General features: G+C 54.4%; 1 protein-coding gene across 5 annotated transcripts in view; it reads left to right on the top strand.

Annotated features, from left to right (window-relative positions):
- The window catches only part of RALGPS1 (Ral GEF with PH domain and SH3 binding motif 1), a 269662-nt gene extending 247729 nt beyond the window's left edge, over positions 1-21933 (top strand). For 4 of the 5 annotated variants that reach the window (XM_080820441.1, XM_080820440.1, XM_080820442.1 and 1 more), the window contains 6 exons: positions 10762-10845; positions 12136-12241; positions 14069-14161; positions 14343-14448; positions 17108-17199; positions 21186-21933. In XM_080820441.1, the coding sequence (XP_080676567.1) occupies positions 10762-10845; positions 12136-12241; positions 14069-14161; positions 14343-14448; positions 17108-17199; positions 21186-21215 (511 nt within the window). In that variant the 3' untranslated portion in view covers positions 21216-21933. The remainder of the gene's footprint in view (positions 1-10761; positions 10846-12135; positions 12242-14068; positions 14162-14342; positions 14449-17107; positions 17200-21185) is intronic. The other variant, XM_080820443.1, reaches the window with a different exon arrangement.
- Positions 21934-22478: the final 545 nt, after the last annotated feature.

Here is a 22478-nt window from a genome sequence, read left to right on the forward strand (position 1 = left end):
AGATGGGCCTGGTGTGGAGACGGGCACGTGGCTCCGCCTGCTGGGGTCTGAGAGTGTTACACCCGCGTGGCCTCAGGCCTTGGGCACCGTGACCGCGAAGTGGATCCCAGCCCAGGGTTTGGCTCCCTGTGGTGAGCACTTCTGCCCCTGGAGTGGGGCCTCCTGCTCAGGAATCCACCCACTGCGTGTCCCCCACGCGCTCATGGGCTCTGAATGGGGAGCGCCCATAGCTACGGCGCCCCCAAAGGTGAAGGGGCATCGTGGCGACTCAGGGTGTGAGGGACGCGGGGAGAAATCCACTGACGCGGAAAGCTGCAGAGGCGGATTGCACTGTCCTTCGAAGTAGCCCCTCCAGCGGTGTGCAGGGGCGTGTGTGCACACTCCCACAGTTACGTACACTCTACACACGCACACATGGACTTACACACACAGTCTCCCACGTGCGTGTGCACACGTTTCCTAAGAAGTGCCCTGTGTGTGTACACATTCATACACACGTGCGCTCGTGTACTCACACATATGTGGATATACATTCTCACACGTACATTCACACGCCGCTCACACATATATACACCCACACACACGTGCGTGCGTACTCACACTCACACACACACACACACTTTCTCTCTCTCCACACTCCTCACTTCTCCTCTAGTGCTCTAGCCTCCTGTCTTATCAGTCCCCATAATCATAAAATGTCCAGAGAGGAGATGAACCCACCCAGGATATCCTCACAGGGCAGAGGGACGTAAGCGATAGGTCATACGTGATCTTTGTCGAGCATTCCCTGTGCGCCAGACCCTGTCTTGGCCTCACCAAATCCTCAAGAACCCTACACAGCGGTGACTCACAGTGTCCGCAGGCTCTGAGAGGTGAGGTGACTTGTCCTGCTTCATTCTCCTCTGATAGGGCAGGGCTGACCCAAATCCACATCCTCCTGACCACTGAGCCCCCCTCTTTGTGCTCCTGGCTCTGTCCAGAGGCCATGGTGACAGCTATAGGGACTGGTCTCGCGTCCATTGGTCAGTCTGTCTTTGAGAGCCGAAATGGAGGGCCGGAAGGGGGAGAACCAACACCGTGAGCCCTTGGGACCTGCTCCCTCTGTCCCTGCTGCAGGATTCCCGGAGGGACGTTTGCTCTGTTCCTGCCTAGCTTGCTCAGGCCAGTGGGCCCCGCTGCCTGCGCCCTGGTGCCAGCCCAGCTGTGGGGATGAGAACCCCAGACAGGCTCTAGGGTGGACTCCAGATCTGATGAGTCAAAGTCCGACTTGTGTCAGCATCTGCCAGGGGACTCCTAGGGAGACCGTGACACACGGGGCTCATAGGCAAGCCAGTGTCCCCCAGCCCCAGGCCAGTGGGGGGACACTGAGTGGGAGACTTCTGCATGGTGCCAGGATCCAGACCAGAACTTACTCACTGGTTCGTATGTTCCCTCATTCATTTCAGTCTGTGGCTATGTAGGAAGCCACTGTGTCCTGCCAGACACCATGCTAGCTGAGGGCAGCAAGTAGCTCCTGACGCGCTCCCGTGATCAGAGCAGAGCCACCAGGAAGGGGGACAGTGAGGGGCTTCCTGCTGCATAGAGGGTGCTCTGCTCAACCAGTAGCGAGCCCTGTGACATACAGTGTTTCTCTTTTCTCTTTCACTTAGAATTTGGCGTTCGATTTACTATCCACTGAAATGTTCTAGTCAGTGCTTTTGGGGTGGGACCTCCCACAAGAACCGGTCTCCCGGCTGGCTCGCCCATGCAGGTGACCGGCCCCGTCTCCAGCAGCCGGCAGGGGGAACGTCATGTCTGTCATTCTCTGGGATCCTAGCCCGATGAGGGGAGCAGACCACCTGCTTTGGAAGATGCCCGTGGGGCTAGGACGAGCCCTCCAGTCCAAGACCCCTTGGCCTCTAACTCCCTTGGCCGGGCCTCCAGTCTGCATGTCCATCTTGCACTAGCCTCTTTCCGTGTCCACCAGAAAGAATCCACTCCCTCAAATGCGTGTGAGTGTTTGAGACTTTCCTGAAGAGCCCGTGGGAGAGCTGGAGGGGAGGGTTTGCCTCATGGCCTTTGAAAACCTTTGTTAAATGCGGTTCTTTCCCGCACAACTCAGGGATCACAGGTCATAGGGCTTCCCTGCCTCACCTTCACCCACACAGTGCTCAGCCCCCCTGGGGCCTCCCTTCACGCCCAGGCCACTTTGCTCTTGCTCTACAAAGGGGAGCAGATTCCCTCTTCCTGGAAGCCAGGGCCACCATGCCTGGGCCCACAGGCCAGTGTCTGCCCTGACAGAGCCTCCAAAACACTCAAGATAGCACAGCTTCCCTCCTCAGGGATGCCATCAGCCGGTCCTGACCGAGCCTGTGGGAACACAGCCTTCTCTACCCCTTTACGGTGCATGGGCAGACAGTGACCTCAGGACCACAGCCCCTCCTCCCCCCCAGAGGAATGAGGTGTGATGAAGAGGTCCTGGCTTCTGTAGTCCCCAGAGGCCCAGCTAAGGGCAGGGACAGCCCCACAGCCCCGAAGCTTAGGGGTCACAACCCGCAAGTGACTTGTCCACCAGGCCCCCGGCCCTGCTGACACTCTTGACCTAAGCCAGCAAGAGAAATGGAGCCAAATACCAGCATGAGGGACAGGGAGGTCCCAGGCCCGTGACGCGTGCCACCAGCACACGACCCTCCACTGGTCGGCAGGCCCAGCTTAGTCACCCTTTATGCCACTGTGACTGGGCGGGCAGGAGGGTTCCAGTTGTCTGACCGAATGCAGGGTCATTTGGCCTCGTCTTGCAAGTTTGCCTTCCCTGAGATCAAAGCCACGGCCATGTCACCCTGGGGCCTGAAGGCTTGAGTGACAGCCAGAACCCAGGCTGCACCCAGTACTTCCCTCGAGTGGCGACCTTAATGAGCTCCTGTGATGGAGCCCAGAGGGCCCTGGGGACACTTTGCGCTGCTCTCCCTCAGAGTGGGCTTAGGGAGGGATGGCAGCCCCCCAATCCTGTTCTTGCTAGGACTGTGCTCGAGGGCTCATGGGGCGAAGGGGGCCTCCTGCTGCCGCTGTCATCCTGCTGTCGTTTCATCTGTCTCAGCCCCAGCAAGGCCACAGGACCTGTGGGAACAGACCAGCCATGAGGTGGCCAGATCAGGGAGGAGTTGGTTTGGCTGCTGTAAAGACCCTCCCCTGTCTTTGGGGCCCAGAATGAGGACAGAGTGGTGGTCCCATGTCAGCACCCTCAACAACCCGAGGCCAGAGTCATGGGGCCAGGGGGGGGGGTAAGGGCAGGCCCCCTCCTCTCTTAAGACTCTACCTCATGTCCCAACCTGCACCTTTCTCGCCTCAGTGTCCTGGGTTGAAGACAAAAGTGGAAGGAGGACCCCGTATCACACCGTGATTTCCCAAGGAGAGAAGGCAGGTGGCCGTGAAAAGGCATTTTCAGCATGTGCTTGATTAACTGGAAAGTAAGGACTGTGAACACTGCCCTAGGCTAGCCTCGAGCAAACCTCAGGCTTCTCAGAAATTCAAGAGGGAAGAGAATATCTTAGGCCCATCAGCAAGAGCTAACAGGTGCTTCTTTTTATGCCTGATTTGGCACTGACGTGAGAACAAAAATATTAGCCTAAGAGTTCATTTTAAATGAAATATTTAAAAATAGGAACAAAACGGATGGTAAGAGGTGAACACATATGTATGCACAAAAGTGTGTCATGTCGCTCATCTCGGTTCTCTCTGAGTTCCAGGGCCACTGAATGAATGTCCATCCTTCATTATTTTTCTATATTCTCCACATCTGCCGCAATGGGTACATGTTTCTTTTATACCCAGAAAAAAAATTCACATTTCTTTTAAAAAAAAGAGTTCATCAGAAACATTTACTGATTGGTTTTTAAGAGGTAACATATGAAGGCATGTGACAGAGCTCATCCCGAAGCCCTCGGCCATCCGTCTTGTCTAGCCCGACATCAGCCGTGTGTGAGGAAGCGCCGGAAGCACAGGTGGTGCAAAGGGGAGGAGGACGCAGAGGGATCCTTGGGCATGGGAGAGGCCAGAGTGATGGCCCCCTTTGAAGCAGAGCCGTTTCCCCTTCCGGCGGGGAGGCGGGGCACAGGGGAGCTAGTCGCAGCTCACGGTCAGGTTGGGAGACAGAACAAATCGATGATGTCGGGTCTGCAGAGGGTCCTGAAGCTGTGCAGCTCTCCATGGGCGTGTCCAGCACGGTCCCCGAGTCAGACTGTGGGGTCAGGGGTGACTTCCGGTAGAGGCGATGGTTAAGCAGCAGCCCAGGGACATTGGTGAAGAGGACCACCGCGGGCCCTCGAGAGGGGTCTCGGGATCTGAGGAGGCTGCGAGGCCCGAGTCGTGTGCTGGGATGGGAGGTGGCCCAGGGATGCTCAGTCTGGCTCTTCTGAGTCACTGCAGGAGAGGCGGACTCGGTGATGTGTCTTGGTCTCCGAAGCTCTTAGTGTGCCTTTCCATGGAAAAATCACGGTCTGGCTTCCCGATGCTGCCGGCTGTGCTGGGAGAGTCCTGGGGTCAGGACGGCCAGCTCTCTGTGACCTTGGGCCTGTCTCTCAGCCTCTGAGCGTCAGGAGCCTCAGCTCTACGTGCCGATGCTCCCTGGATACACGTAGCTCGTAGGTGGAGCTGCTGTGCTTGGAAACTTGGACTTTTTTGAGAGTTTCACTCAGTGGTACCTCTTGGCAGCAGGCAGGGGATGCAGGGGTCTCTGGGGGGGATGAAGAGGAAAGTCCCCAAATGGCAATTCAGTCATCATGGGACAGAGGAGCCAGGCGTGGCTGGCCTCCAGGGTGACAGGGAACTGTGGGAAGGACCCGTCTAAGAGGCTGCTGCAGACAGTCCGCCCCACAAGCGTCCCAGGGTGCCAAGGAGGGTGGGCGATTCAGTGTTTCCATGTGTGGGGTTTCCTTGTTCTTAGCCAGTGGAATCTTCCATCTTTAGGGAGACCCCAGGGAAGTAGAGTCATGGCAGCAGATTCCCCAGCCTGCTACCTCCAAATCAGAGCTTTTGAAGACACCCTTTTCCTATCTTGAGACAATCAGAGGACTCTAGCAGATGGCCCAGGTTTGCCAGGTTACAGAGCCACCTTCTGAACCCAAAACTATGCAGCATTTCAAGAGATGGGGGGCCGGTCTAGAGGCGGTCCTGGGGTGAGGGGTCCCTTTAACTGAAGTGCAACATGAGAGTGGCTGTTTTCAGGGTGACTTTCTCGGAGGGTCTCGCTGCCTTCCTCCCACCCATTGGTCTGGTTTCCCCAGCTCCGGCTTGCTCTGCCTCCTGTGTCAGCCTAGTTGGACGATGTGCCAGGCTTCTGATGCGGGCTTGCCCCAAAGATGCCATCTCTTGCCTTGCTTTCAGCAACAGACACTGAAGTCTGGACAAGGAGGCTGCCCAAGGAGCTCAGGCTCCTCTGAGAGAGAACAGTGGGCAGCAGTCCCTGGGCCTTTGGCTCGACCTTGTCCTTGGGCTGCTGTGGCTTCGCAGGCAGCTGAGAAATCTCAGCCTGCAACCTCTCCGTCCAATACCCACATGCCCTCAGAGTCGGGTCCTGGACAGCGGGCGGGATTTCTTTCCATCTCGAGTCAGTCCTTCTCCACATATATCTGCCACACTCTCCTCTTGCTCTGCAGACCAGATTTCTAGACTTCTCAGCTCACAGAGGGGAAGAGGACACCTCGCAGCTCCCACGTTTATGTGTTACAGCTTCATCCAGCCGCAGAGCCTGACTCTCCATCTCTCTCTCACATCTGGTTCCTAGTTGCCATGAGAGAACATCTGATTGACCTGGCTTGGATCAGGTGTTGTTCTGTCCACTCAGCTAAACATGCAGTCCGAATGTGGCTCCTAGAGACCCACTCAGTAGATCAGGGACATTGCCCAGAGAGAAATGAGTGAGTGACTTACAGCAGTAAAAGTCCGTGGCAAGTACTGCTGCAAGGGACGTCCCAAGGTCCAGCAGAGCTCAGGGTGGCAGCTTCCTGTCTGCAGATGAGGTCAGTCTTCCGAAGTGGCTGGGACCAAGCTCTGGCCTAATGGGACAGCTTCCCATTAAGGTTTGCTGGTACAGGTGGACACATGGTTGATTAACAGCATTTCCTGGGCCCTTCCATAGGCACACTACCTCAAGGGGCTCTATGAACTTGACATAGAAGAATGGGGTGGGGGATGCTACTTCTGCTAAGACAAGATTACTAAGACCCCAGTGGAATTATTACCCAAGACTTCTCCCTGTTCCGCAACTTCCTAAACCAGCAACAGGGATGCGGGGCTTTCTGAAATTTAATCTCCATGATGCTACCTAGCGTGTACCTAGAAAACTGCTGAGGGGAAGGTGCCTTTCAGACCTGCCTCGGCTAGTCTGCATTCTCCTGATGCTGTTGGCCCAGGCAGGACCCTGGCTGCTTCTGCCTCAACAGCTCTATCCACTCTTCCTCTTCCTAGTGTTGTGACCTTGGGCAAGTTACTCCACCTCTCCAAGCCTCAGACCCCTTATCTATACAATGGGGTTCAGAGTAGAGCCTGCCTGGGGCGCCTGGGTGTCGCAGCCAGTTAAGCATCCAACTCGTGATCTCAGTTCAGTTCTCGATCTCAGGGTTATGAGTTCAAGCCTCGCATTGGGTTCCTGCTGGGCATGGAGCCTACTTAAAACAAACAAACAAACAAAAAATAGTGCCTGCCTAACAGTATTCCTCATTTTCAGGGTAGAAAATCCCAGTGTGATTAGACAAGATAATAAACAAGTACTGCTTAGCACATTGCCTAGCACCCATCATCCCCATCACCACCCCATCATCCCCATTGTTCCATCCCCATATCCCCATCATCACTGTCACTTCATTATTCCCATCATCCCCATAACTCCATCATCACCATCATCCCATCCTTATTATCCCCATCATCCCCATCATCCCCATCATCCCATCCTTATCATCCCCATCATCCCTCCCTTATCATTCCCGTCATCCCCATCACCCCATCATCCCCATCATCCCATCCTTATCATCCCCATCATCACCATCATCCCCATCATCCCATCCTTATCAGCCCCATCATCCCCATCATCACCATCATCCCATCCTTATCATCCCCATCATCCCATCTTTATCATTCCCGTGATCCCATCTTTATCATTCCTGTCATCCCCATCACCCCATCATCCCATCCTTATCATCTCCACTACCCCCATCATCACCATGATCCCATCCTTATCATCCCCACCATCCCTATCACCCCATCATCTCCATCATCCCATCCTTATCATCACCATCATCCCATCCTGATCATCCCCATCATCACCATCACCTCATCATCTCTGTCATCCCATCCTTTCCATCCCCAACGTCCCCATCACCCCCTTATCTCCATAATCCCATCCTTATCATCCCCATCCTCTCCATCACCCCATCATCATCGCCATACCGTCATTCTCATCAGCCCATCCTTATCATTATCACCACTGCCACCACCATCATCATTTTGTACAGCATTTGGGACTGAAGTGTTCTACTTGGTTGCCAGCCTCCACCTTCCCCAGGCCAGACTTCCCATGAGTAGGGTTGGCTGCTGCATCCTTCCTCCCCACCACTGCCCAGGATCATCCTTGAGAGGAAACAGTGGAATGGCCTCCCTGGGGTACATTATGTTCAGCCACATTCTGCCCCGGCATCATGCTGGGAAAGGTGTCCGTGATTCTGGAGTGGGAACCCCCATGTCAGTCCAAGAGATCCCCTGACTTCTGAGTTTACCAGATACGACTGCCCATTCATTTTTCATTTTTCTGGCCCTGAACATTCAAATAGCAAATCTCAAAGCAGGGCCATGATCAGATTGTTTCCGGTGGCTGAAGATCCCGGCTCCTCTGTGCTGATTCTAGCCTGCTTGGGCCCAGCCAGAGTCACCCCAACCGTCACAGCCCCCCTCCACCCCTGCAGGGCTCCCCTGGGGGAGAAGGCTGGCCACCACAACCCTGACTGTTCTGAAAGCTGGCCTTGGGGAAAAGTCACCATTATGCTGACCTTCACAGCCAGGGGCACTCACTCCTCCAGGGTCCAGGGAAGCAGCCTCTGACTTCCCTACTGGGAGCAGCTTGACAGACACAGGCCCTCTGCTCACACAGGAAAGCCAGCCTCCCTTTGTGAATACTTGCATCTCCAACCCTAATGACAGGCCAGTGCGGTGGGCTCAGTGGCTTCACCTCCCTGAGCCTCTGTCTCCTCATCTAGGACAGGGCGGGAACAGTGCCCCTCGCGGAGGCTGGAGGAATGGCGTGTCTCGTGGTCCCCAGTTGATAAATGGCAGCGGCTCTTAAGCGCCAGTCTCCAAAACCCCCGGAAGATTACTCTAGCACAGGGAGGGAGGGTCGAGGGAGCTGTGGTCCCACCCCGGGAGATCCGGGGCCCACGGCTGCTGGGGCTGTCCGGTCTCACAGACGCGGACAAAGCCCAATCAGTGTGAGCTGCAGCAGAGACCCACAAGAGTGGTGCCTCCGGGAGGAAAATGTCCTGACGCCACCCACAGGGTAGACCCAGTCCCCGCGACAGACTCCACCACATGTGACACCTCAGCCTCCCTGCGACCCTGAAAGGCGTGGGAGGAGCTTGGGCTGTAGAGTCCGAACAGGGTTCAGATCCTGGCTTACTGGGCTCGTGCCTTGGTCAAGTGTCTTCCCATCACTGAGCCTCAGTTTCCGTATTCTGGGGAAGACAATGTACTTAAATAAAGCTCCAGTGAGATGGTTGAATGTCATGGCCTTGCACGTGCGAGCCCTCACTCACTGGTGAACTCCGCACCCCTGCATTCCTCCCACCAGCCCAGCACACTGGGGAGCACCCTATACCTTTTGGAAGAACATGGAGAAACCTGCTTAAAAGGCTAGACAGGCTGGAAGATGCTGAGTTAAAGCTCCCCGTTGACAAGTGTCAGGCAAACGTCTGCTGAGCGTGCAGCCGTGGACTATCTCAGAAAGGAGAGGACGGAGGGAAGGTAGCAGCACCAACCAAGTCCCCCCATTGGTGGAGCTGCTGGACATTGTGGACAGCCCACTGTCGCCGCATCTTATCCTTGGGCACCAGGGCAAGAAGACAAGAAGAAAGGTGGAGAAGAAGGGGGCAGAGGACCCAGCTCTGGAAAGGGAGGCTCCATCTCCGACTCCAGACAGGTCGCAGCTCAGAGCAGGAATCCAGATCAAAGGGGGAGATGTCCCCTGGGCACGAGGAATGTCATCGCAGAAAGGTTCGCTGTCGGACCCTGCCCCGACTCCTAGGAAATCTCTCGTAGTGGCTGGGGGGGAAAGCACCTGGAGGTAGTCCGTCTCAAGTCCTCGGAGCAGCCTGCTTCTGCACGGGGTTATGCCATGTTGTGAGGGACTCGGCAGTGTTCCGGTAACGGTGAGAATTCTGGAGCTTTCCATAAATGAGAGCAGATTAGTCATGACCTGTGACGTCCCGCTCGCTCACTGCACTGCAAGCCTCTTTCTGAATTGGTGGGGGGTGGGGGGAGGCGATCCGGCCTGTGGGCTGGGAATTGGGCAAGCTGGGGCCTCATCTGCGCCACGGCTCGTGGCGGGGCTGGGGTCAGCCTGGAACCATCATCTGTCACCCAGGTGTGCTGGGGAAAGCCTGAGATCTGTAACCTCTGAGGACTTGAGGGGCCAAACAAATGCTGTGGCTTTTTACCTAAAGAGGAGGAGCTGATGGGCAGCTGGCCTAGACGGCCATCAGACTGCCACCTGCCCTGAACTTGGGCCTCTGTACAACAGACCCAGGATGGTCATCAAGAACTGTTCCTTCTCAAGTGGAGGACCTAGGGGCAGGGAGCCACACGAGCCCACCTCGGAGGCACCTGAGCTCACTTACGCTGTGACAGACCTGCCGCCGTGAATGAACGTGTCCCCCCCGCCCCTCACCAGGTGTCTGGTGCCATGGGGCCGTGTGCAGCGACCTAGGACTGGCAGCAGGGAACTGCAAAGGCGGTCCTAACCTTATCTGACCTTATAAATTGGGTTACATTCCTGTTTGGCCAACGGGCCAGGAAAACGACGACCCAGGGAGACGCCGTGCTGCAGGGGTGAGCAGGTGTTTGAGGACCACGTGGACATAGGAAATCATCCTGCTGAAAGAGGAAAGGGTGAAAAGGAGAGACAGAAAGATGGAAGCCTCCCCTCCAAATAGGTTAAACTTCTCACTCTGGAAGCTGTACCTTCCCCTGCAAAGGCTCCCTTTGCAAATGGACACCAGGTGGGAGAGAAGGAGGAGGAGCAGCCCACAGGGAGATGGCAGGGGTCCGGCGGGGGCCGGCAGAGGGGGCCGTCCGGTGGAGAGGACACAGCAAACAGAGGAATTCAGCTGTGCCCTGGTAAATGAGGATGGTGCGCACACCGCCCCCCCCCAAACACCCCCAGGCCCACCATGCAAGACTGCCCACAGTTCTGTGTGCCCTTGTGATTGGATTCACCATGCACTGTTTGGGCTGGACGGCATTTTTTGTTAAACATGTCGGCTTCACACTGGGTAAGTGCGTGTGCCCTGATTTTAGTCACCCCCTGACACTCACTGATGGAGGCTCTGGGGGCATCGTGTTCACAGACCTGGCAGCTCCAGATGTGCCCCAGGTGTGTCTGCAGCTTGATGTAGGAGGTGTGGGAAGAGCCGGGGTCGGAGCCTCCTAGGCCAGTGCTCACAGAGTCCGAGATGCCCTTGCTTCCTCCGAGTATCTGGTTGTTCGCGGCTGTTGCTAAATCTCACCCCTTTTCTTCTGAAGCAGGGGACGTCTGTATGCCACGCTGGGGCCCAACTGGCGGGTTCCGGTTCGGAATTCTCCCAGAACCCGGAGCTGCGTCTACAGGTATCCATTTGTTGTGTGCTCGTTTACTTGACAGCTAGCTCTAGGCTGCTCAGTGGACGCCGAGCGCTGTGCTCGCGGCTGCTGGATAAGCCACAGTCCAAGAGGCTGCTGCCACGGGAAACAGGGACTGAACCGATAATCCCAGATCCCTGATGGTCCCAGAGAGGAGGTGGGCTGTTCTGCGAGGGGAGAGCAGGGAAGGCCTCTGTGGAAAAATGACTGGAAGAGTGATAGGAACGAACCAAATACAGGGAGGGGAGGTGTAGGGGTGAGAGCACCCCAAGCCAAAGGGAGGCAGGAAGAGCAGGGCGGCTTGGGGAGTGAGAGAGGGGAGGGGTGGAGATGAGGCTGGGGAGATGCGGCCTAGCCAGGGGGCAGGGGTGGGGGAGTGACAAACAGTGGCATGACCAGGTCATCATGGCCGTGGCATGGAGAGCTGGAAAGCATGCAGGAGGAAGGCAAGGCTGGCCTGAGGAAGGCCAGGGAAGAGCGTTGGGCAGTTGCTCAAAGGGAGAGCAAGTTCTGGCCTAGGGTGGGGGGAGTGAGATGGCTGAGCGGGGCAGTCAGGCATACGTAGGACTTGGGGTCGGTACATCCTTGGGATCGAGTAGGTTGCAGGTGTGGAGGGGTAAGAGGAGAAACCCCCCAGGTCTCTGGTTCAGGCAGCCACGTGGATGGTGGTACCGTTTACCCACCTATGGAGGAAGAGCAGCTTGAGGAAGGGCACCAAGTTGAGGGAGATGCCTGTGGGAGACACCTACCCAGTGACCGGAAGCCCTCCAGAGCCTCGGGCCGGTCCCAGCCGGTGCTGCACTTGGCTGTCTTTACCTGTAGGTGGCGCCCGAAGCACTGAGGCAAAGGCACTGGGCTTGGCGGCGCTCCCTGGTCCCGCTTCTCACTCCACCGCCACCTTCCCACACTTGCTCACTGCTCCTCCAGGCTGCTGCCAACACAAGGAGGAGCTGCAGGGCCCCAGGCTCCCCAGGTGGAGAGGAAGGTAGAAGCTCGGGAGGGCCAGGAGGAAGCCACCCCTGGGGTCAGGAGCAGGATGCCGTGCTCCTGGGGTCTGGGTTACAGGAAGCTCTGCACCGAGCCTAGGGCCTGAGGCACTTGGAAAGGCGAGGGAGGTGAAAGTTTCCAGCTGTGGCCAGTGCAAGGCCACCTGCCCCGACCACGTTGAGTCCTCTGGCCTGGCACAGCATCATGGACTTGGCAGTGGGGAGCTGGGAGGGAGAGGGTACCTGAGCGTGGTTCCTCCAGGGCAGTGTCTGACTGGTGGTCTCCCCCCAGCCCCACGGGCCCATGCATCTGTACACTGGGGAGCTCGGCCACAGTGCCCACCATGGAGGGTCCTCTGAGGAGGAAAACTCTGCTCAAGGAAGGCCGGAGACCCGCGGTAAGTGCAGACCCACCTCCGTCCAGAGGCAGCAGGGCCCTTGGGGAGGGCCCTAGGCTCTGGCCCTGGCTGTGCCACTGAGTGGGCAAGGGCCTCACTCCCCACATCTGTAAACTGGGATACAATAGTGCCTATGTCTCCGAGGACTCGGCAAGACTGTCACATACGGCCGAGCACACAGCGAGCATGCCGTGACCCAGAGCTGTGACAAGGGCGAGTGGAAGCCCACAGACCCCGGGCGTTGGGTTGGAACTGCCCCTGAGAGGACCGGCACAGCCTGTGCCCGGCCCCCAGCTGCAGGTGCCCTCTTTCCCCGTGGCAGCAGCATCAGGAGGCCTTTGAGGCTCTACCACTTGTTCCCGGATCACCTGTGCCAGACCCCCAAGTCACTGGCTCCATGACCTCCCCCCACGGCAGGGCCTCAGCCACATGCAGGGACCCCCGAACTGTTAGCACAGAGCATCCGTGCAAGGGTTTCCTATCAACAGACCATGGGCTGCGTCTCCAGGCGGCATCCACTCCCAACTGCTCTGCCCTCCTGCTCCTGCTCTGGCCCTTGCCCGTGGAACCCCCTGAAACCACCCCCTCCTACCTGTGCCCACTGTGAAGGTGCCAGGGCGCCAGCCCACCTGTCCCCTCCAGACGCTGCCCTGTCTGCAGGTGCCAGTGGCTCATGGGTAAGGGGAGTCTTCAACCCCAGCCCTAGGCTGCCCTTCGTCCTTGGGCCCAGATTCTCACAGAGCATTCTGTGACATGGGGCCCTAGATCTGGCCTGTTGTACGGACCTGCCTGCTTCTCTCCCACACTCAGAGTTCAGGCCTCGGTCATTCTGAGTCAAGGCGAGATGGTGTCCTGCTAGCAGAGTTTTCCCAGATGTTGGTTGGCCCAGTAGTGAGTGATGAAGCCAGTCCAGTGGGTCATGGCCTGCATCTGTGAGCAGAATAGAGTAGAATATAGAGCAGAATAGAGTAGAATAATACATCCCATTTGTATAATAAAGCTAAGTTCGTTTCATGAAGCTTCTTTCAGTTGGACACGTATGTGCATGTGTGTTATGCACACGTGTGGGTGTCGTCAGACACGTCTGACAGCCCACGCTGTCACTGTTGCCAGCCCCGGAGCTGCATCCAGCATGGAGAGGGGCTCTTGTGGGCTGTGATTCAGAACGGTCGGCCTCGCTCCTCTCAACCTTGTTCCTTGCAGGAGCCGATATTTGCTTCGCCTTTGCAAACCAAAAGGCTCCTTGAAGTGATTTTCCCTAAACCCAGGATCAGAGCCCCCTGAAGAGGGAATCCCAGCCTTGCTGCCTAGAGAAACAGAAAGCATACCTGTAGCTCCGCCCTGTTGGCTTTTCCCTCTTCGAACCCTACAGACTTCCCACGCGCTGCCATTCAGTCCCAGCCCGAGCACGCCAGTGCAGATGCTATGGTTCGACTAGGCTATGGTTTGGCATGTCCGTGTTTTGAAAATGTTTTCCCCAGGACCTTCTTGGGCCCAAGTCACTTGAACACACAGAAATTAAGCCTTGGCACTGCCTTAAACAAGGTGAAAAAAATCCAAGGCTCTTGGAGTAAAGGAGCCAGAGAGGGGAGTCAGGGCTCAGAGCTCAGAGGCACTGATGAGGAGGCTCTCGCTCCCCCAGGCCCCAGCCGGAAGTGACACTGATGCTTGCCGGGCCAGGGGAAGAGATGAGGCCTGCGCTGGCACTGGTTGGCAGGAAGGGGACACCCTTCCACTCATGTGGGTGGGAATCAGGCAGGGAGGGAGGACTCCACCCCCCCCCCCACCATATGCAGCATTGCCACCCTGCCTCCGCTTCTTCCATAGCTGTCCTCATGGACCAGGTACTGGGTCATACTCTCGGGATCCACCCTCCTGTACTACGGAGCCAAGTCCTTGCGGGGCACAGACAGAAAACACGTAAGTCCCAGGAGAGGACTCTCCATACTGGGACTTCAGGTGGTGTGAGCTGGGGGGAGGGGGCAGGGGGAGGAAAGCAGGGGAGGTGGCAGGGGCAGGAAGGAACCTTTCCAGGCCCAGCTCGGCTTCCCCGGGGAGTGAGGGGCATGGGCCTCCTGGTTATGCTGTTGTTCTTCCCCAGTATAAATCCACACCTGGCAAAAAAGTCTCCGTGGTGGGCTGGATGGTGCAGCTGCCTGACGACCCCGAGCACCCCGATATCTTCCAGCTGAATAACCCCGACAAAGGTAGGCAGCAGCCCCGGCGCTGGGTGCACACGACTTCCCTCCACCCTGTTTTCTTCGTCTGCTAAATGTGCATTTGGAAACAGTAAGAACTTTGGGGGCTGCTGCTTTCCCTTTGCTTTAGGTTGTGATCAGAGGGCACCACACTAGTCCGTGAAAACTGCTTAGATCATGGTCAGTGTAACCACTGAGCCGTGGGCATGGCACGTGGCTGCAGGAACCCTTTTGTGGCCTCACCTGTGGCTTCTGGGACTCATCACCTTTGAAGCTATAGTCTTAGGGTCTGGGAATAAATAATATAATGCTGCATAAGGCAGGGACCATGTGGCTAGAAGGGTCTTGGGTCTTGGGAGACTTCAGAGACATCCCTGACATTACTTGTGCCATGAGACTCTCACAGTATCCCAGTCCAAGGCCAAATCAGAGAAGAGCCCTTTTACAAAAGCCCCAACTTTAACTTGTCTGGTCATCTCCCATATCTTCCTGGTTCCATCTCTCCCACGTGACATTGTTGCGTGGAAGGAGAGGTTCTGGGTGCCATCTTGTCCAGAAGCCCTATTTGCATTGGCCTTGCTATCAAGGAAATGGCAATCAGAACCACAATGAGATATCACCTCACACCTATCAGAATGGCTAAAATCAAAAAGACAAGAAATAACGAGTGTTGGTGAGGATGTAGAGAAAAAGGAACCCTTGTGCATTGTTTGTGGGAATCTAAATTGGTGTAGCCACTGTGCAAAAGAATACGGAGGTCCTTCAGAAAATTAAAAATAGGAATACCATCTGATCCATTAATTCCATTACTGGGTAATTACCTAAAGAAAATGAAAACACTAATCTAAAAAGATATTCACCCTTATGTTTATTGTATTATTGATAATGGAAGCAACCTAAGAGTCCTTTGATAGATGAATGGAGAAGGAAGATGTGATAACACACATACACATCACACACACACACACACACACACACACACACACGCCATAAAAATATTACATAGCCATAAAAAAGAATGAGATCGTGCCCTTTGCGATAATGCAGATGGACCTAGAGGGTGTTATGCCAAGTGAAATAAGTCAGACTGAGAAAGACAAATGTGATATGATTTCCTTCATGTGGTATCTAAAAACAGCAACAAAAAACCAACCGAATAAACAAAAAGCGGTATCAGACGTATAAATATAGAAGATAAACTGATGATTTCTAGAGGGGAGGGGATGGGGAGATGGACAAAATGAGTGAAGAGGAACAGGAGATACAGGCTTCCAGTTATGGAATGAGTAAGTCATAGGAATATAGTCAATGATATTTTAATAGAATTGTATGGTGATCATAGTAACTGCACTTGTGGTGAGCCTAGCATAATGTATAAACTTGTTGAATCACTGCATCGTACACCAGAAACTAATGTAACATCTTGTGTCAACTACACTAAAAAAAAAAAAAAAGAAAGAAAGAAAAAGAATAGCTCAGGCTTGTCTTCTTGGTAGCCCATGTCACATGACAAAACCCCAAAATACCGGGGTCTTGGGTTCTAGCTAGGCAAAGTCACTGGGACTGTCAGGCCTCCAAGCATCTTTACATCTTCTCAGGAATGTTCTAGTGCAAGGTTCACGTACATACAAATCACCTGTGGAGCTAGTAAAAATTCAGGTTTGGATTCAGTGGATCTGGGCTAGAGCCCAAGCTCCTGCATTTCTACAAGCTCCCGGGTAATGCCGGTGATGCTGCTGTGAAGAGACCGCAGGGTTCCAGAGTTGTTAGCTGCGAAGTCAGAAAACAGGAAACCCCCAGGGGCCCAGGGACTGGAGAGGAGGGGAGCCAAGTTCTCTGCTCCATGTCTGAATGGTTGAATGCGCGCACAGCTACACACACGTCATAGCGCGTCCCAGTCTGCTCGCCCCTGGAATTTCTTCCTCAAGCGTCCAGGCTTGGGTTAGAAGTCATCTTTCTTGAGGAAGTAAATGTTGGGCCCACAGGAAAGCACTGTCCCCAAGCAGAGGAAAATACGATACAGAGGGTGGCCAGGGTCTGTGGATAGAATTCAAGGGGTTTGTGAACTCGAGTGGTGAAAAAAAAAATTACATCTTTCTTTTCCTATGGACTCTCATGCCTTTATTTATGAGTATAGAACTACTAGAATGTTCACAACATCCGTGATTTTATGTCCAAGAAACACCACAGATATTTTCTTATCACATACAGTTGTAGATTTCTGAGTGGCTTACATCTCTGGAATTAACAGAACGGTGTCAGACCTGCCCCTAGATCTTGGTACTGGTGCATTAATAGAGGAGCACATCTAGAACTGTATCACTCAAGTGTTTTTTAGTAGTTTGATAACTGCATTTCGGTGGTATTGATCTCTCTCTCTTTCTTTTTTTTTTTTTTAATGCATTTGAAAATGTTATTCTGAGGAGGGTCCACAGGCCTCACCAGAGTCAAATGCACCGTAGCCCAGTGGCTAAGAGCCCCGGTCCACAGAGACTCCCCAGAGGCACCCAAGGTTCTGCCCCTGCAAGCCCCAAGCTTACACCGGGCTGCTCCTGACCTTCCTTGGTTTGGTTAACCTAAGTTCACGTTTATCTTCAGGCTCCCGTTGCAGGCAGACCCTCCCATGAGACCCTCCCTCTTTCTAACCAACGGTTTCTCTGCCCATCAGGCAATGTTTACAAGTTCCAGACTGGTTCCCGGTTTCATGCAATACTGTGGCACAAGCATTTGGATGATGCATGTAAAAGCAACAGGCCTCAGGTAAAGTCACCGAAACCCTGCTTGTCTCTGGAAATATCCTCTCCCACCCTTAGGACTAAGGGTCCGTAGAAAACAGGGCTCCTTCCTTCCCTCAGAGCCTCTCAGCTGTGCTCCCTGGCATTGTCTTTTGAGCGGCCTTTTTCCATGAGACAGGGCACCCTCTGCTCAGCTTAGAGCTAAGTCCGGCTCCAGACCAGAACTGTGAATCTGCTCCCTGTGTCTTTCCCACTAAGGGAAACAGCACAGAAACATCCATCAGGCACAGTTGGGTGGCAAGGGCGATATGGCCCCAAGGCTGAGGATACAGCACCCATTTACACCATGTCCCCCAAAAGCTGATTCATGGGCATACTCCACACTGACCAAAGGGCCTCCCTGCCACACAACCCTTGGGAATAATACTATCGGCTAATGCTGGGAGCCAGCCACGGCTGCTCCTCGGGGTATCTGTGCCGGCGGGACCTCTGGTCTGCGCCTCGCCCAGGCCCGGGCACTGCGGGCAGTGTTTTACCGGTGGGAATCGGCAGAATCCTCCCAACGCCCCTGTGAGACACGTTTCTCTTCCTGTCTCCATTCTATGCTGAGGACACTGAGGCTCAGAGAGTGGCAGACACTCATTCAAGGTCCCAAGGTTAATGAGATCTAACCCCAGTCTGCCGGCCACCAAAGTCTGGACTTGCTGCCCCGAGCTCCCCCGCCCCCGCACTTCTCAGAGGGCCCCCAGCTTGCTCAGCCTCCCGCGGTTGAGCTGAAGGCCCAGGAGCACAGCCTTGCTGTCGGGCTTTTGAGAGGCTTGGCTGCCCCAGCCCTCAGCACCCAGCGGGGCAGGCTGGACGTTTCTGCCCCTGGGAGTCAGGGCGGGGGGCAGCATTTGGCTGCTGCTGCCAGGGTGGGTGTTCCTGTCCCTCAGCTTCCCTGTCCATGTGCCCCAGGACCAGCCAGAAGAGGGCGCTGCAGAATGGGTCCCTCTCAGTCTGGGGACAAGGCAAGCCCCAGAACTTTAGAATAGGCTGTGCCAGCTTCAGGCGGGTGGCAGCTGGGAGGCACCAGCTCTGAGATGTGAGGGGGGCCTCAGCAAAGGCTGGTTCACACCAGGCATTTGGGTCTGGGAGGCAGCTGGCGACAGCACAGTCACGGACTTCTGGGTCCCTCCGAGTGGTTCTCGGAGATCAGAAGGAAGTCTCGGTTTGGTCCTAGTTGGGATTTTCATCTGTAACGTCACATGAGAACATACGTGACAAGCTGGTCAGATTACAGATGATGGGAAGCTAGAAAGCAGAAGTCGTAGAAAGTTGCCGACAAAATAAAACAGTAGCAAAGACTGACAAAGGGAAAATGCAAGGTAGCACAGAGCGGCTCGAGGTAAACTGCGTTTGAGTCCCCTTACTCACCTGTCTGCCTGCCGGAATTTGTCCCGGTGATAGACTCACACGTGTCCACAAAGGTCTCTGGCTAAAAATGTTCAGCCAGGTACACCTGGCTGGTTCAGTCATGTAGGTGTCCAACTCTTGCTCTCAGCTCAGGTCTTGATCTCAGGGTCATGAGTTCAAGCCCCACTTTGTCGTGAAGGCTACTTTAAAAAAATGTTCACTGCAGCACTGTCCTTGGTAGAAAAAACTGGAAACCTCTGTGACTGTCAATAAATCCATATTTTGTGACATCTGGTAGCAATTAGAAAGACAGAAGGAGATCTGTGTGTGGTATCCTGAAAGGAGCCCCAAGATATAAGTAAAAAGCAAAGTCTAGGGGCACCAGGCTGGCTCAGCCAGTAGAGCCATGAGTCTGAGCCCCACATTGGACACAGAGATTACCTAAAAAATAAAAAAATTTGAAAAGCAGGGGCGCCTGGGTGGCTCAGTGGGTTAAAGCCTCTGCCTTCGGCTCAGGTCATGATCCTGGGCTCCTGGGATCGAGTCCCGCATCGGGCTCTCTGCTCAGCGGGGAGCCTGCTTCCCCCTCTCTCTCTGCCTGCTTCTTTGCCTACTTGTGATCTCTGTCTGTCAAATAAATAATAAATAAAGTCTTAAAAGAAAGTTTAAAAAGCAAAGGGTAAAACATATGTAAGGGCCATCTCATTTGTATTAAAATACATAAGCTTATTTATAATATATATGTTTGTCTCTGTATATAAGATTTCTAAAGCGATGTGCAGGAAGCTATCGTTTGTGGTGTCTAAAGTGCTTATGTATGTTTTTTTACATTAAACAAATGTAACTACTCGTCTCCACACCAGGAAGGCCAGGGGTTTCGGCCGACAGTCACCTCAAGGTGATGCAAAGTAAACAAGGCCCCAGGTCACATTAAGAGAGGAGGAGTACCCTGACCTTTCCCAAACTAGTCACAATGGGTGTGTCTGGGGCTGCAGCAGGGAGCAGGAAACTGGGTCAAAAACCACTTGGCAGAGCAGGTGTTTGGTCAGAAAGACAAATGGATTGAACTTCTTTATGGCAAATGTGGTGTGCTGTGGCAAAGTTCTGCAACTTTTAAGTCTTTTTGACCTAGCCAAGAGGGACCTTTTATTTTTTTTCTACCTCTTTCCCCTTTTTATTTCAAATTTACTTCCCACCACATATTCCTACCCTGTGCTGCATGTGATCATAAAAAGCTGGCAGCAGCTAACTCTCCCACCCTGTGATGGCATGCGGGGCCTGCGAGGAAAGAAAGCACAGAAATTCGTCTATACCCGTGGAAAATCTCAGTGACTGGGACCAGTTTTCTTTTTGGTGGACTTGCATTTCTTAAAATTGTTTGTACTAACACTGAATATGCTTAAACCTTATTTATAACCTGTGTAAGGTGTAAACCACAGCTAGAAAAACACATACCGCTCGCTGCCCGCCCAGCCTAAGGGCAGGACCTCCCTCCCCCAGGGACCTCTTCCTAACTCTTTGTGCCCCCTCATCTGCCTGCACCCCCTAACCACACTCCTGATTGATTTACTGTTCCTTTAAAAATGTTAGCACACATATTTGATCCCTTCATGTATTGTCTGGAGTACATTTTTTAAAACATTTTTAAAAATAGAACCATAACGGGGTATTTTCTTCTGTGACTTACTTTTCTCCTACAGTGTGTTCCTGAGATTCATCTGTGTCCATGTGTGTAGCTGTCATTCATTTATTTGTACTGATATTTTTTTTATTAATTCTTCTGGCAGTGATCCCAGGAATGATTTCCTGCTTTTTGCTATTTTGAACGGTGCTGCTGTGACCATTCTTATAACTATCTCCTGGTGCAAGGAGATGCTTTTTTTTTTTTTTTCCCATTCATCACTTTGACCAAATTGACACCAAGATGGATTTGTTTCTGATGAAATTGCTTCTCATCAAATCTCCCGGAACCCTAGAGCAGAGCGGGGTGGGGGAGCCTGGGGCAGGGGGCAGCTTGGAAGGGAGAGGGAAGCACACTGACCTTGGGCTGGTGGTCTGCCAGCAAAGGGAGCTGGGATTGTGTCCTGGGGACAAAGCTATGGGAAGATCTTGGGGGTCCCAGCGTCCCAATCTCTCCTCCTGGTGCTCCTGCTTTCAGTTCCCACCACCCTCTCACCACCTACCCCTGCCCGCTGGTTTCCCTTCCAGAGGCTTAGGCCCATCCCTGCAGAACAGGCCTCCTCTCCGCTCCAAGGGCAGTTTTGTTCTGCCACCAGGCTGCTAAACGAGAGCGTGAGCTCTGGGGCCATGGCCTGCCATTTGCTTGAGGTGGGCTTCCCTCTCTAAGCCTCAGGGTCCTCATCTTTGTCATGGGGACACTTCCAGAACCTGCCTCCTGGGGTGTCATGAAGACTAGAGGATACGGTGATGTCAAGTGCCTGGCACACAGTGGCCACTTGACAGACAGCGGCCGTGGTTCTGGCCAGGCCCTCTTTCCCATCCACCCCGCTCATTTGCAGACTCACTGGGAAAGACCCGATCCCTTCCCTTAGGGGCACCCCTTGTCCCATTCCCAATGGTTGGAACTTTGACAAGAGGCTGAGCTTTCTCTTTCAGGTACCTGCAAACCTTATGTCATTTGAATAAGTCTCGGCAGGACTTGGCGTGACTTCAGAGGCTCCTGGGAGCCCAGCCTGGGACTGGTGGCAAAGTGCACATCCTGGGCACAGGCTCTCAGCCAGCGCACTGGGTGACTCACGGCCGGACTTGAGGGGCCTTGGCCGGCGGCCTCACGGCCCCGAGGGCTCTGCCAGCACGGGGCCCACCTGCCAATCCCCAGCGACTCTCACGCTACTCATTCTTCAGCACCACCCCGCGAAACCGCGGTTGGGCCCCAGACTCTGCACCCCACCCTCCCTCTCTGGGCCCTCGTCCGTCCACCAGCTGCTGCTTCGACTAGAGAGCATCCGGCCCACGTTGGGTCCCCCATGCTTTCTCCTGCACAAGAGTGGACAGTGTTAACCTGCATGAGGGGCCAGAGAGAAGGAACAGGCTATGGAGTTGGCTTTTTATACCCCAAGTGCACGGGGTCGCTCGCCCACAGGGCTGCCTCAGATTTTGTACAACCCCCAAAGCGTCCTCTGCGTGTGCGTGCCATATACGTGTGCGTGTGAGCGAGTGTGAACTCTTCAAGAAACATGCATTTTGGCACAAGACTTGTGACATCACACCCTCCATTCGCTTTGAGGCCCTGCTTTAACCTGACGTGACAGCCTTGTCCACCGAGGAAGGTCAGAGTGAGAACCCAGATTCCTTCTGTGTTAAGGGTTCCTTGCATTCTTTTACTGTAAACAAACAATGCCTTAAATTGTGTCTTGTTTTCTGTTCCAATGGGTGCTATTCATCTGGAAGGTCTGCTCTCTGGGCCCCCCGGGTCCCTTCCAGGCCTTGTTGCTGTTGGCTCTTCTGAGACAGGACCCGGCTTCACTGTGGACTGGGCTGGTCTGCTTGCTCCCTCCCGCCCCTCTCCTGCAGGGTCTGAAAGCCCTTGTCTTCTTCCCCCAGACCACGCCAGAGTGGGAATTTGTGACAGTTTCTCCCGGCTTCCTAGGAAGCCCTCGCAGGCTGCTGTGCTCACACACACAAGCGCTGTGCACAGCCTGTCCCGCAGGCCAAGGTTTGCTCCCATCATCTACTGCCAGGGCGGGGCCCACCGGCATTCCTGGTTCCACTGGGGAGCTGAGTGACACTGAGGCCTTAAGCTCCCCCAGTCTTGCCCCCAAATGCAGTCACCAGCAAGTTCTCCACATCCAAGTCCAAGGGCACAATTGTTGATGACCATGGTGACAAGAGAGCAAAGCCCCAGGGAGTGAACGGTCCCAGCTCTGCATTCAGTTAAGCGCTCTTCTC

This window comes from Martes martes, assembly GCF_963455335.1.
Source record: "Martes martes genome assembly, chromosome: 12".
Lineage (NCBI taxonomy): Eukaryota > Metazoa > Chordata > Mammalia > Carnivora > Mustelidae > Martes > Martes martes.